The sequence below is a fragment of the Erithacus rubecula genome (assembly GCF_903797595.1).
Source record: "Erithacus rubecula genome assembly, chromosome: 2".
NCBI lineage: Eukaryota > Metazoa > Chordata > Aves > Passeriformes > Muscicapidae > Erithacus > Erithacus rubecula.
The window spans coordinates 74,304,199-74,318,560 of NC_136685.1; the positions used below are offsets into that span (position 1 = coordinate 74,304,199).

At 35.7% G+C, this 14,362-nt stretch overlaps 1 protein-coding gene across 7 annotated transcripts in view; it reads right to left on the reverse strand.

Moving 5' to 3' along the window:
• MAP3K4 (mitogen-activated protein kinase kinase kinase 4) overlaps positions 1 to 14,362 on the reverse strand; it is an 87,709-nt gene that overhangs the window by 33,491 nt on the left and 39,856 nt on the right. For all 7 annotated transcript variants that reach the window (XR_013777818.1, XR_013777819.1, XM_079333446.1 and 4 more), the window contains exons 3-9: positions 11,708 to 13,089; positions 7,644 to 7,886; positions 3,473 to 3,619; positions 2,452 to 2,609; positions 2,022 to 2,138; positions 1,517 to 1,616; positions 1,347 to 1,430 (exon numbers count right to left, since the gene is read on the reverse strand). Coding sequence is in view for 5 of the 7 variants with exons in the window: in XM_079333446.1 (XP_079189572.1) it covers positions 1,347 to 1,430; positions 1,517 to 1,616; positions 2,022 to 2,138; positions 2,452 to 2,609; positions 3,473 to 3,619; positions 7,644 to 7,886; positions 11,708 to 13,089 (2,231 nt within the window). In the remaining 2 variants the exon portion in view is untranslated. The remainder of the gene's footprint in view (positions 1 to 1,346; positions 1,431 to 1,516; positions 1,617 to 2,021; positions 2,139 to 2,451; positions 2,610 to 3,472; positions 3,620 to 7,643; positions 7,887 to 11,707; positions 13,090 to 14,362) is intronic.

Sequence of the window (14,362 nt, forward strand, 5' to 3'; positions counted from 1 at the left end):
GGAGTTAAATTCTCTCTTTTCAGAGTGTGATGTTGTGAAGCTAAGACAAAATACTGCACTCACCACTTCTACCATTAGGCAGACATATGTTATAACTAAAACTGTTATAATCTGTAGGCCAATGCAAAATACTAGATTATTGTTACTATAACCTAAAAACTAATGAGTATCTGCCTGAAAAGGCTGTTAAAAATTTAAGCTCCCTACATGATATTAGAGGGTTAATATATAAAGTGTTCATTATCAAAATGTATCATTTAACCCATGTATAACAGATGTGCCAAACTCAAGACACAATTTTTTCTTTAAAAATGAACACAATAAAAAGATACAATCTTTAAAAGGCCTAGTAAAACTAATATAGTGTCGTGAAGCAGCGAAGACTACATACTTGGAGGAAAATATTTTTTTTTAAATAAACATATCCTGATTTCCCTGGTTATTTTCCAACTCAAACAATTCACAGACCAGGGCCCCACTGAGCCAGTTGTTTTACCCATGTATTTACAACCATTTATGAACTTCTATTAAGTTGTTTGTGTCTCCTTAAACAAATTTCTGTATTTAGCAAACATTTACATTAATCTAACAGGAATTATGTCATGAGAAGTTAGTGCATTATTTCCCAACTGTGAATTACATATATATATATATAGATTAAATATATGGGAGGACAAAAAAGAACAGCAGATCCAAATACATTTGACCTGTTGAAGCAAACAACTTACTTAAACTACAAAAAAGATTGTTGACCCAGGAATTTTTAAGGAATTCTGCAAAACCACAAATGTGGGACTTTACATTGAAGTAATTATAGAGCACCAAGTACTTAACTTACTTTTGCTGCCTAACAGTTTTCTAGCAACAGTTACTCTGGAACAGAACAGAGTCCCTGCACTTCTCATGTCCTTAGTATTGTTTAGAAACCTTCCTAAAGCAAACCTCCACTATAACACTGTTGCTTTATAAAAACAACAGGTCTACAGTCGGAGAGAATCTACTCAAACATGTATCCATTTACCTTATAGGTTTGAAAGCATTTGTTTCATTTAGAGCTCATTACTAAACATTACTAAACAGAAAAATTTTTCCTCAGTCACATGGGGAATCTTTGGAAAAACAAGGAATTAAGACACCAATTTCCCAAAGCACAGACTAGCATCCTCACTCACACAAACACAAGTACATAATTTGACTACCTCAATTCCATATTAAATATACAACACTTTAAATGCTGAAATATAGATGTCCCATTAAAAAACTAAAGCATGCCAATATTTGGCATTCTGCTTAGCATACTCAGTTCATTTTCATGCCTCTAAACCTTATTACCTATGTGAATTTACCTTCACATACTCTTTTGTTTTCAGAGCATTCAGAAGATCTCGCACAGGGGCTGACAATGCAAATTCTGCTGCTATTTCAAGGTCCTACAAATAATGACAAAACAAAGGAACATGCTTTCAGACTAAATTTCTTTAAAGCATGTAAATAAGAGGAGACTCTGTTAACTTACCTTCCTCAGCATTTTAGCAAAACCAAGAGCTTTGGAGGCCCTTTCTCTAGCTTCATGGAACAGCTCTTTCAGTGCTCGGCTGGTCTCTATAACAGACCTCCTGAAACATTGACACAAAAGAAATGACAATGTTTTAATAAACCGTATTACACTTACACAGCCATTATTTATACATATGTTAGTAAAAGGAACATAAATATTTTCAAGAAGCTGACAAATAAGTTGAACTTGAGTAGGCACATTTTTGGTAAGAATATAATAAGCTAATTGAAATATCATTACATAAACCACCTCTCATAGCCTGAATTAAACAGGTTACTAGCTTCAAAAAAAACAAAAATTATATTCATTACTACTTCTACTGCACATAGAAATATAGTGATATCGTCTATGAAGCCTTGCAATTATCAAGTTTGCCTTCTAATGAATAAAATGTATTATGCATCTGTCAGAGGTAGAGAAACATGTAAGTGTTTTGTTATTATTAAGCCATAAGGTTTAATACCTGATTTCATCTGACGCAGTACTGTCATCGGCACTGGCCCAAAATTCATCACAACTGTCTTGTAATCCAGAATCTAAAAATATTCCTGTAGATTTCAGCAGCATTCCTGCAATATCACTGTAACAACAGAAATGGTGGAATTTCAGAGTCATATTGAGGTAGTATGGCATCTTAAACTTCTTCCTTCTTAATGCAAGAAAGCTGTTGCCAAGTCCACGTACAGAAACAAGCAGCATCTTGGGGCCCATTGAAGCCACCTGCACCTACTGCATCCTACACCTACAGCCCTCAATGATTCATACATTCACAAAGACTACCAGCTGCTTAATGACATCTCAAGAATTCCCCTGGGAACCCCAAACAAGTGCTGACTTGAATAATTCTCTGTTATAAAATAACACCTTAAGGAGAGGTATTAAATAAAACCTACCAAAACAGTTTTCCAGCTTGAGCTTCACCTCCTCTTATATAAGGAGTTATTTCTTTGGTGAAATTCCATTCTTCCTCCAACAGATTTTTTAAACTGTGAGATGCCTGAGGTAACTGCTGCAGCATTTGGATCCAGCTTCGCATATAATCAAAGTAAACCTGAACAAGGACATAGACAATTTAAACAGAAATTGTTACACCAGGTGTTAAAAATTAGAACTTCCCAAATCAACCAACTCAGTATTATACAATTTTTAGAATGCTTTTCTACAATAATTTTCATTTGCTCCAACTGAAAATGCACTGCATGTTTTCATACAAAAGGTGCAATTTATGGCTCAGCAAGTATTAAATTCTATGTCTCCACAACATCTTCTTGAAAATACTGACCACCTTGCTTACTGAGCTGCTATTTACCATTGTATTAGTTAATGCCCACAGCAGCCAGAGTTCTTAAAGCCAAACTGCTGAAAAACAGTCTCTAAATCTTTTTATTAATTGAATTACATCAAAATGCTTTACCTCAACATATCCTCCGGAATATGGGTAAGTGCCATGAATAGGTTTCTGATTCTACATTACACTTTGTGCTCCTTTATATCAAGTCTTAACTCTCACCTTTACTTACTACTGTTTTAAACCAATATGAAAATACAGGTAAATTCAATTTTTCTGCAACCATCTGCCCTTCAGGATTATATTGACTGCAAAAAATTATCTGCAATTTGTTTCAGTTCAATAATCCATAATACACCTCCTCAAAAATGGTTAAGATACTTTCTAATGGTTTCAAGTATCTTCAGACTACACTGTAAAAATGCCAAGACCATAGAATCATGGAAAGTGAAAACACTGCTAAAACAGCACTGGTTTCTGTCTTACCTTTATAAGTCCATTAAAATAATATATTTGTATCAAAGAAGGGAAAGAAAAAAAAAAGGCAACCATCCCTAAAAAGGATAACAGATTTCTATTAGCAGTATTCATATTAATACACTTGAACTCTCCTTTTTGAAACTTACCATTAACATTTTATGCAGATCCTCTTCAAAAGAATCAATGTTGCAATCAATCTTTTGTAAATCATCTAACACTTCCCGTAACATGAACTGGTAATATTGCTTCATTAAGAGTCCACCCTTCAGGACTTCTTTACACTCTCTTACTAGCTGCAAAAGAAAAATCCCAAAACTGCCATCAGTCAAAACATTACTCTTAAATTCACTCCCTGTCAGCCCAGTTTGTCTAAGTGTTAGTTTGCCACAGCTTTTTCTACAGCTTTTTGAAACAAAGAGTTGCTCTACACAATTGCAGTGAAGATGTCACTAGTTTTCCAGGATTACTTAATTGCAATCCCATTATTTGCCACATCAGTGTAAATGGAGATGGAGGCAGATGTTTCACTTACCCCCCACAAAATGCCACAGCAAGCAGCTTACTGGATAATGAGTTTAGAAAGGGGCAAAAGGGCTCCAAGTCATGAAATCACTACTTTCTATGGAAGCAAGTCAGGAAAAATATGCAATGTGTTTAACATATGCTTAGAGAAATGTTTTACTACAGTTAATTCACTGTCAATCTCCTGTGCCCTCAATTCCAAAATCCATACTAGACTTGAAAACAGGTAGTGGTTTTTTGTGGCTTCCCTGGGCACAGCTAGCATAAGGAAAGTTCTCTTTTCAATTGAAGAAGCAAGAGCTTTCTTTCTTTGGAAGAGCTGTCACCTCTTCCTAAAAACTTAGTCTTATCTATTTCAAGAGACACGCACAACCACAGGTACAGGAGCTCACAACGAGCAAGGAATATTTCAAACCAACACTAACAAATGCTTTTCTTTCAGAAGCCCTTCAAGTGCTAAGTGTGTATTCTGAAATCATCATCAGCCTCCAGGTTTGACAATCCCTATCTTTTCTGAGGGTCAGAGGGAATGGAATTGCTGGCTGATTAATCTGCTTTTTAAAGTCTTCCATAATGGCTCTCCTGGTAAGCAATATACAAATATAGTGGACTCAATGTATGAGAAATTATAATGGCATGAAAGCAGAAAACATACAAGAATGCTTGGAATCCTGTACAGGCCAGAACACATTATGTTGTGCTCCTTGATGTGCAGAGGAAACAAGGATAATAGTCTGAACTCCACAGTTTAAAATATATCAAGTTAGGTGAAAAAAAAAGGGTTAAAGAAGTTATATTTTTATAAGGTGGAAATCCAAAAAGACGTTTTTATATCCCTAACATGTCAGAAACTTTAAAATTAATCTTCTTCAGTCAATCACATCTGGTGTACTTTGTGTTAACCTATGGGGTTTTTTTCCCCTTCAGTGAATGTGCATTCCAAGGTAAACTTGTAAAACTTCATTAAAAATTGAGTTTATTTAAATAATACTCTTTTACAGAGGTATACTATTGAGTAACAGAATATAGGATTTACAAAAAAAACAGTAGAGCTAATCTTAGTGTCAACTTTTAAAACTGAAATTCACGAGGCAGTGGCCAAAATTTTGGTGTATAATGAGTACATGAAAGAATATATGGCTTAAACTGAACATTTTATCACTATGGGTTGCTATGATAGGTTGCTTTTTGTTTACGTAGTTTATACAATAAATTATTTTCTCAAAGCAGGCGGGGCAAGACAAACAATAGCAAATTTATCAATCAAACAGAAAAAACCCATATGCACACACACACATCCACCTCTCAACACGAATGCTGAATCTGAGAACCATCCTGAACTGTCCAAGAAATAAACTGCCATTAAAGGAGAACAGCTCTCTCCAATAACACAGAATTATCAGGATTACTAAAGCTAGTACTGAAAGTGAAACATGGACAAAAAGGAAGAAGGCAGCAAGACAGGACAGGAGAAAAGGCACATTGTAAAAGGCATATAATCTGTGTTAGTGTCCTTTTCGTTTTTACTGAAAATCAGATTTTTTTAATACAATTGACTTGCTAGTAATACAAAAATGTAATGTCACCTTGAAAAACTGAATAACAAGACTAGCATACCTGATGCATTCACACAGCACTGCTACATATTTCAAATGGTACCAAAAAACAAGAGACTCTTAAAGGTCTCAGTGCCTCAAGTAAGATTCACTACATCAATCACTACAAAAAACAGACTGTGCTGTGCTACTTGCATACAAAGAACAATTCAGGGATTGGGTTTGTTCAGCCTTGAAAAGAGAATATGCAAGGGGAATTTAATCACAGATTTCCAATGCCTTGAGCGCAGCTGCAAAGAGAAGTAAAAGAGTAAAGCACCTGGCTTTGGCCCTCAATGCAGAGAAAGCCAATGCATAACAGCCTATCTAGAAGGAAATGGAGCAGTGCCACCTCCAGAATGCTGTACTGCAGCACCAGCTCTCCTTCCTGAATAATACCATGAAAGAATTGAAAAATTTTATGTCTGCATTTAAGATGGCCCAGCTGTCTTGAATTGTGCAAAAGTTCTGCATCCTTGCCCAGCGGCAAGGAGAGCAGCATAACTAAAGATAGCTGGATTGATTGTATTTCATATGGTCAGCTTCTGATGGCTACAAAGTGTGACACAGGACCTTAATGAAGTCCCCTCTCAGCTATCTCTTCTCAAGGCTGAACAGGCCCGATTCCCTCAGCCTTTCTTTACAGGAGACATGTTCCAGGTCCCTAACCATCTTTATCCTCCACTGGGCCCACTCCAGGAGCTCCATGTCTCTCTTGTACTGAGGAGCTCAGAACTAGAGGTCAGTGCACCTCACTAGGGCTTGAGTAGAGGAGCAGGATCACCTCCCTCAACATGTTGGCAATTCTCTGGTATGACAATATAACAACCTAATCTGGGGAACAATTTAATTGTAGGACCCAGCTTCCAGAAGGTTGGACCAGAGTATTTGTAATCCAGTCTTCTCTGTAATTCTGCAACACTCTGTGAACTTGCAGAATAACACTCTGTGAACTTGCAAGATTCTTGGACTCTTCCTTTGAGCTTGCTCAAGATTTTAGAAATTATAATTATTCAGGAAACAAACAGACCTATTTGTGAAACATTCTCCACAGGTCCTTTGCCTATTCAGAAATATTGTGTGGGAAAGGAAGCATTTGCTGAGTTGAATTCATTTTTTCAATGTCATTAGTAAGGCAGTATCCACCACCCAAAAAGTCTGGTACACACATTGTTTTCCACGAGAAAAGTGTAATTTTTACTTAACTTGGAGTCCACAAGGAGCACACAAAATGTTAAGGGGGCAAAAAACAAAATCACCCCTCTCTCTGAAGGATATACTGTACTTAACAGCAGAGTATGCTCTGTATTACTCTATGACTGCTATGGTTGAAATTGTTGGCTTCAATCAATGGGGAGAGCAAGGGAGAGCGTACGGGGGAAAGGAAGAGAGGACAAATTTATTTGGGACCACAAAGTAACATAGCAATGGATTTTGGAGCAGCAAATAACTGGAATGTGAGACCATAATCAGTCCAAGAGCTTATTTAGATGTTTACCCTTAGAGATCATCTGATAAAACCCCGGGTTGGTTATGCTTGCCAGGATGCAGGGAGATTGGATGAATGCACTTGGTTATGAACTATACTTTGAGAACTGGCATTTATCTAAACAGCTTTCATTGCACTTGATAGCCTCCAGAAAACAGATCCTTATACAATATTCTCAACCAGTGACAGGACTGACAATCTTGGGTCACTGCCCACAGAAAATAAAACAATAGGCTGGGGAAGGTTTTTTTTTATTTCACTTAAACTTTTGTTTCACTTTAACTTTCACTATGTGATTACTGCAAGTTAGCAGATGCCTTACATTGACAAGAGAAAAAAATCAAATCACAAAAAAAAGAAAAGTACAGACCCTTAAAACTACTTATATTGCCTAAGAAACCCAAACAGAGGAAGATGTGGTAGAGAGGATTATATAGCTTATAACACAAATGAAACCAATACTGTTTACTTTCGTTGGCTAATATTTTTAATCAGCAATTTTGTTATGGAAGCCTAAATCAGAGAGCTATACATAAACAGTTATTTAAAAGCAGATCCCCATATGAAAAACAAGACTATTTACAAAAATTATTACATAATTATACATTGTAATTTCTTACACTAATCCTCTTTAAACTCGCACCATATTATAATGAAATGGCAAAATAGTTCAAACAGGAAATATATATTTAAAAAGCAATTGAAGCAAACCTGTTTAATACTCAAAAGAGATGGTTCCCCAGCAGGTCTTTGTTCCAGCCTCAGCTTGAGACACTCATGGATAACATTGAGCAGGACTCGGCAGAGAACTAAGAATGCAGGTTCAAAAGATGGCAAATCCATGGATTTCAACTCCTCCCATGACACACCACTGCATTTTTGCTCACAACAAGGTGGGAAATTTAGTAACTGCACATAATCTGAACATAACATGGGATCTGGGAATTCTGAAAACTGTAACAAAAAATAGGTATCATGAAAAAGATCCTTAAAAGTCTTTAGGATTTTGGATTTGTTTAAAGTAGCATGCACAAAAGTATTTCTAAAAGGTAACAGTCTATTAGCTAGCAAGTCAACCACACAAATTCCAAGTTTAAATCACTGGGGAACTTTTAAAGCTAAAAGTCTTCTTTTTCTCTTTTAAGGATCATAGGACTGAGGAAAAATAACTATGGAAGATTGGGAATGAACAGAATATGTTTCTGTTATGACATTACCTAGAAAAATAAGTGTACACTAAGCTACATCAGGTACCTAACCTCACTCCTTTTCAAATACATAATGCATATATTGACATAAAACTCTACATTGTAAATTAATGCAATATTAGAAGAAATGTCACAGCTAACCTAACCCAAAGTTCTGAAAAAGTGAGTTTTGAATTTTGGTAGAGTTTAAATTTAAACTGTTTAAAAAAGGAAGATGAAATATAGACATCAAGCTGGTTGTTGTTTTGGGGATTTTTGTTTTGTTTGGGTTTTTTTTAATAATAATTTTCATTTACAGTAAGATTCCATTTAAATAAAATTACTTTTCTAATTAGGTAAAATTGAGACTCTATGAAATAAACAACTTAGAAATCTAAACTATATACCTTGTGATAACATTCAAAGCAAAGCTGTACATGGAGGTACTCTGGGATTTAATTTAGAAAGAAAAATTGGACTGAAGAGTATGTGTAGCTCCTAAAGATAGCAACAGACTGGTCATCATTGAAGGATAAGATATGTTTCAGATTAAGTTTCTTTTATTCTTGTTCTCATTTCTCAGCTGCTAACTATGACATCTGAATATCCTTCATTCACATAGTAGGCATAACTAGCATTTTCTGCGTTTTTCCTCAGCCAAATTTAAATATCATCACTACAAAAGGGAGAAAAACACTACCAGTAATTAGAGTATGATAATGATAAATTATAAAACTACTGCCTAGAAAGTTTAGAAAACCTTTTAAGCTCGTAATCTAGCAGAAAATTGAAACACATATTTAAAAACATATCTTCTTAGATGGAACATCTCTTTAAGAGGAACATATAGCACCAGAATAGCACCAGAGCTAAAGATTTTTATACAAGGAGTTTTGATTAACAAACAGATCATTAAATACTGCACTTCCAGAGTACAACAAAAAAATTTAAGAAATACAATCCTCTCACAGTGATGCAAATATAGTTTGGAGAAATTCAGTTCTTATAAAAATATTAAAGAACTAGTCTATGAGCAAAAATAACACAGTAAAATTGAATAAATTTGTATATCCTTTTCCAGCATTAAGGATAACAGTAAATTACATTAGGGCTTAGTACTATACACCTAAACTTCTACTGTTCAATCTGACTAATCCTAATCTTCTGCAGGCCAAATCTGAAATGTTTCAAATACTCCTTATAAAAACCTCAAGAAAAACTCTAAGCTGTTTATTGAGATCATACAAAAACACTCAAAAGTGAAGCCAGTTGAATAAACATCAAACAGTACACAAACTTAAACACATCCTATTAAAATAACATCCGATTTTATACACTAAAGTTAGAAATATTATCCATCTTTACCAAATAATGAAATTACATGACTTATACACAGAATGGACTCTACAATGCCTAGAGCCCTGTTAAAAGTATCAGAGCCTATAGAGGAATCAAATATGTTTTACAAAACACTAAGACGAGGGACATGTATAAAGATTTACACATATTTAGGATGAAATGAGCATTAAAATGTATGCAGTGGAAGAATACAGAAAGCACATTTTAGATGTGTTTTAGACACTGTTTAAGCAACAATAGAAACAAAAGTATGTCCAGAGACTTAGAAGTGTAAGTATACATATAAACACAAAGTCAAGTTACAAAAGTAACAGAAATGATAAAGATTAACAGAATACTAACAACTCTGTCCACATACAAATATCAAACTGAACTGCACTCAAAAAAAAAAAGACACTACATTCAAAGTATTGTCAGGTGCAATGACCAAGCAATTGAAACCCATCTCTTCCATTTTAGTACAAAGCTATCTTTTGCTGCAGTATGTACCACAATTCTGACAAAGAGTTGGTTTTTTTTCTGGTGAATTTCTTTAAATGTTGGTGCAGGAAAGAAGTTTACAATTTATAACGTTCACCTTTACTAAAATCCATTTCTTAAAAGAGAATAATATTCCAAAGAAAAGATAGTAGTTACTGAAAATGAACATTTATGTAGTCACAAGGGTAGAGAAGGGATAAAAGATTAACCTTACATCTTATACAGGTCATCCAACACTACAGCAGAAAGTTTAATTATGTGAAGCTGCAGCAAAAACTCTAGCTACCTAATGTTTCATTAACTTGTTTTAAAAACCCTTATGCAGTCAAAACTTCTGAGATACTCAGCAGTTTCAAAAATATATTCAAAATCTATCTTCAATACCCCCAAATTATGTCTTGTTTACTTAATTTTTTAAAATTTTATTTCAACCTATATATTAATCTGAACTTTCTAAGTGTAAGTGGTTTGGGGGTGCTTTTGGTTACTACAACAAGATACCTGCAAGTTTTGCTTAGGCACTTGACTAACAAAATGTTCACTCAGTTTTAAAGCAAATTTTCTAAAAGACAAGCTGAAACCAATTCAAGAATAAATAAAAATATGTCTTTATAATTTTTATTATATATATATATATATATATATTTATTATATAAGCATAGTATATATTTATATATATATAAATAACTTAATTTCTACAGTAATATCTACACTAGTAGCAGTACAAATAAAAGCTTTCAAAATCAAATAGCTTTATATTTATAAATTTATTCATCCTAAAAAAATGACCTCTAAGGAAGATCACAATTCTTGTTCCTTCTGCAAATGTGGCAATCAACATTAAGAGATCTGCAATGTTTTAAAGACCACATATGGTATCTGTATCAGAATAGGCATGTTGGCTAAGAGATGCCTTTGTCCAGAAGTCACAGTGCCACTTTACCAAGGAGAGCAAGTAACCCTTACCACCAACTTCTCCTAGCAAAAAGATGCTTACAAATTAGATAACAGTTTATACTAAGAAACAATACTCTGCCTTGAAAGAATTAGTGACCATATCTTAAACTGAAACTACTGTCCTTCACTGACTGCTTAATTCCTACATTTGTTTTATTAACTCACAGTCATTCTTAATTAAGAATATAAAATGACTCAGAGAAAAACATTAATTAAGCTAAAAGCCAGCTAAAGAATGCTACACACTAACACGACTTTTTCTCATAGATTTCAAGGTTGAGCCCATTTATTTATCCCCCCTCTCCTCAAGCATAATGTGCCACCATAGTGCTTCACTTATGTAGATGAGAAAGAGCACCAAAAAAAACTACAGTGACATTTTTATAAAGAATGTATTGCAGAAAAACATCCAGTCTTGAAGACAAGAAAAACTACCACCTCCATAGCTGATTTTTCTCACAATTCAAGTGTTGTGCCTGATTTTCCGCAGTTATTTTTCTGACTTGTTGATTTAGACATTAGAAAATATAATGAATAAAGATGTTAATCACAAAAATGTCATTTCAAGTACAAACAAGAACAGAGTATGAAGCTTGGGCTTCACACAAATTCAGTCAAATGAAAGATTCATTTCCGTGGAAGGAGAACTGGGCTCTTAACCATAATATACATTTTTTTTTCAAAAACCAACTAAGCAACCAAAATGTTCCTAAGATCCCAATTCCTACATTTTCAGTTAAGAACAACACAGCAAGGAGGTACTCCTGTTACCCATTTACACAAGTAACCTACCTCCAGCTGGTGATCACTCCTTACCAACGCCATACGGGCCCTTTGCAATGAACCATGCATTAGTTTGTGCAGTCTCAAAATCAGTTTCCTCAACCCCATCTGCTTCAGTGCTTTATCAACAAACGGCCTGTAAATAGAGGTCAAACAGTGTTGGCTGCAGCTTCCCTCAGTACTGCATTCTGGAATAACCCAGGAAGTAGAGTCATCCTCAGATTCAAGCCTATCAAGCCTCCTTGAAAAATGGTCCTGAAAGTCAAAATTTGGCTTATTAGTAAAATTGTTCTTGATGGCTTGTCTAAGTTCCTCAACGTTCTCCTCAGAGATTTGTTCTTCACCATCACTCTCCTCTGTGCATGTTCCTGAGGATTCCTTTACTTCTGTTTCCCTATCAATGTCTTCATCATCTGGATCATTGTCCTTAGACAGTCGAGGAGAAGGAATTTCAAACACTGGCCAGCCAATGTCAGAAAGATTTTTGATGCCCAATACAGTTCCCATAATCCTTAGTTTCTGGTTTAAGTCTTTTGTAATATTTAACCACAGACAGAGTGCCTGCACCCTATCTTGGAAGTCCTTTGCAGCATACTTTTCATAGTCCTTTTGAAGAGCCTGCAGAGATGGATAAAGTGCTTCTATGTACTCCAGCAGCTCCATTATTCGCTTTACCTGCTCAAATGAGACCCGCTGGCGATGGAGGTGTTCATGGTAACTCGAGTAAACCAAAGCACTAGTTCCATGTGTTGATTTGCAAACTCCTTCTCCTGAAGTACCATTGAGACTAGCTCCATTTTTTACAGAGGAGAAGCTTCCATAGTCCACTTTGAAGGTGAGGATTTCATTGATGATATCGGGGATAGCTTGACGGGCTGCATAGAGATAGAGGTCTTGGTCATTAATGCTCCGGCCAGCATGCCAAGCCTGCAGCTCCAGCCAGATCAGTTCATTGGATCGGTTCAACCAGACAGAGGAGGTGTTTTCCTGTCCTCTTTGTTCCCTGTCCTTTTTCTTCGAGACTGAGGTAAGTTTTAACAAAAGCCGCAGGGTTTCAAAGAATTTTAACCGGTCTGCCGGGCAATCAGTCCTAGAAGTCTGGCGTGTAGTTCTGGGGATTGGCATGGGCACAGAGACTGGAAGCTTAGCATGGCTACAGCCAAGACTGAGGTAAGGCTTATTGAGATCAACATCTGGAATTGTTTTTTTTGGCAGAGACCCACCAACTGAATCTAACATAAATGAACACTGCACATTTTTCTTGTGATCTCGTTCTGTTGTCCTTAGGGCATCTCTGATCTTTTTCCCTTGCTTATAGCTGTGCTCCTCCACATTCTCAATGGTTTTCCCACTGTCTTTATGCAAAGACTGAGATGGCACATTCATCTTTTCTGTAAGTAAAGAAAAAAGAATGTGACAGCAGCAACAAGAACAAGCATTTTTCAACTCAGTTCCCAATCACTTTTCTTAGGTTGAGCATAAAAATGTTTAATATCAATAAAACAAAATAAGGACGAATAGAAGTAAAATGTAGTCTTATTGTTAGAAGTTACCACTAGTATGCACTAAACCAAATTACTTTTTCTTTTCCTCTTGCTTTATCTCTTTTGGTGAAAGGATCTCAGAGAATTCTCATCTTGAGTATGGCATCTACTGAGAACTGAGTATGATCAAAAGGAAAATAATAGTTTCCAAGCTCATTTTACATACATTTGTCACAGAACATCCCAAACAAAAACTCGAAATGCAACAAAGCATTATTATAGCATCAATTAAAGAGATTCAACTGCACGTGCAATTTCATAAAAGCTGGAGTACATACAGATTTTGAAATTTAGGTTGAATGTACCAATCCTGCCACTTGGGAAGGCTGATCTTGGTTCTGCAAACCCCTCTTTCATCTGAATACACTGCTTTAGCACCTTGAGCCTATCTCCCCACTGTCACAACAAACAAACATTTGTTTTCTTCCTTACTATGGACTACAGCCCCACCTAAAGGCACAATCTCCTTGCTTCCTGTTCTCTCCTCAGGAGCAGCAAACCTCAACACTTTCCTGCAAAACTGTGAAAAGCACATCAGTCTAGGCTTTGCAGATCAAAATAGGAGGAACTGCTTGGCATGGAAAGAGTGATTCTCTCTCTCAGAAGTGGTGGAAGGCAGAAGAGAATCACCTGTATGCAAACCACTAAAGTCCAGTAGTTCCAAACAACAGCCAAATACTTTGTCTATTTTCACTGAGCACAGAGCCAGGCCAGGCAAAACACAGGAAGGGGCATTTTGCACGGGCAGCAAGCAGACAAAGTGGAGCTTGACAGAGATGAAACACACACCCACTTCACACAAACTTTAAGTAGATTAGAAATGAATCAACTTCAAGCAGCACTTCGATGTTGAAGATTTTGGTGGCCTTGCAAAATAAATTAAAATCCTATTACATGTGAAGATCACTTTCTTAACTTACATTCAAGACAGGAGAATCTCTAGACCCCTGAAGTTTGTATTTTTAACATGTCATTCTCCTTTATCATCAATCTTCAGATTCCCCACACCACCGAAACACATTGAAAGAAAGGTTAAGTTTAGAATTATTCATTATTAGACATCCAAAAAGCCATAAAACTTGAAAGTTCATCATTCTTAACAAAGCCCAGGCACAATAAC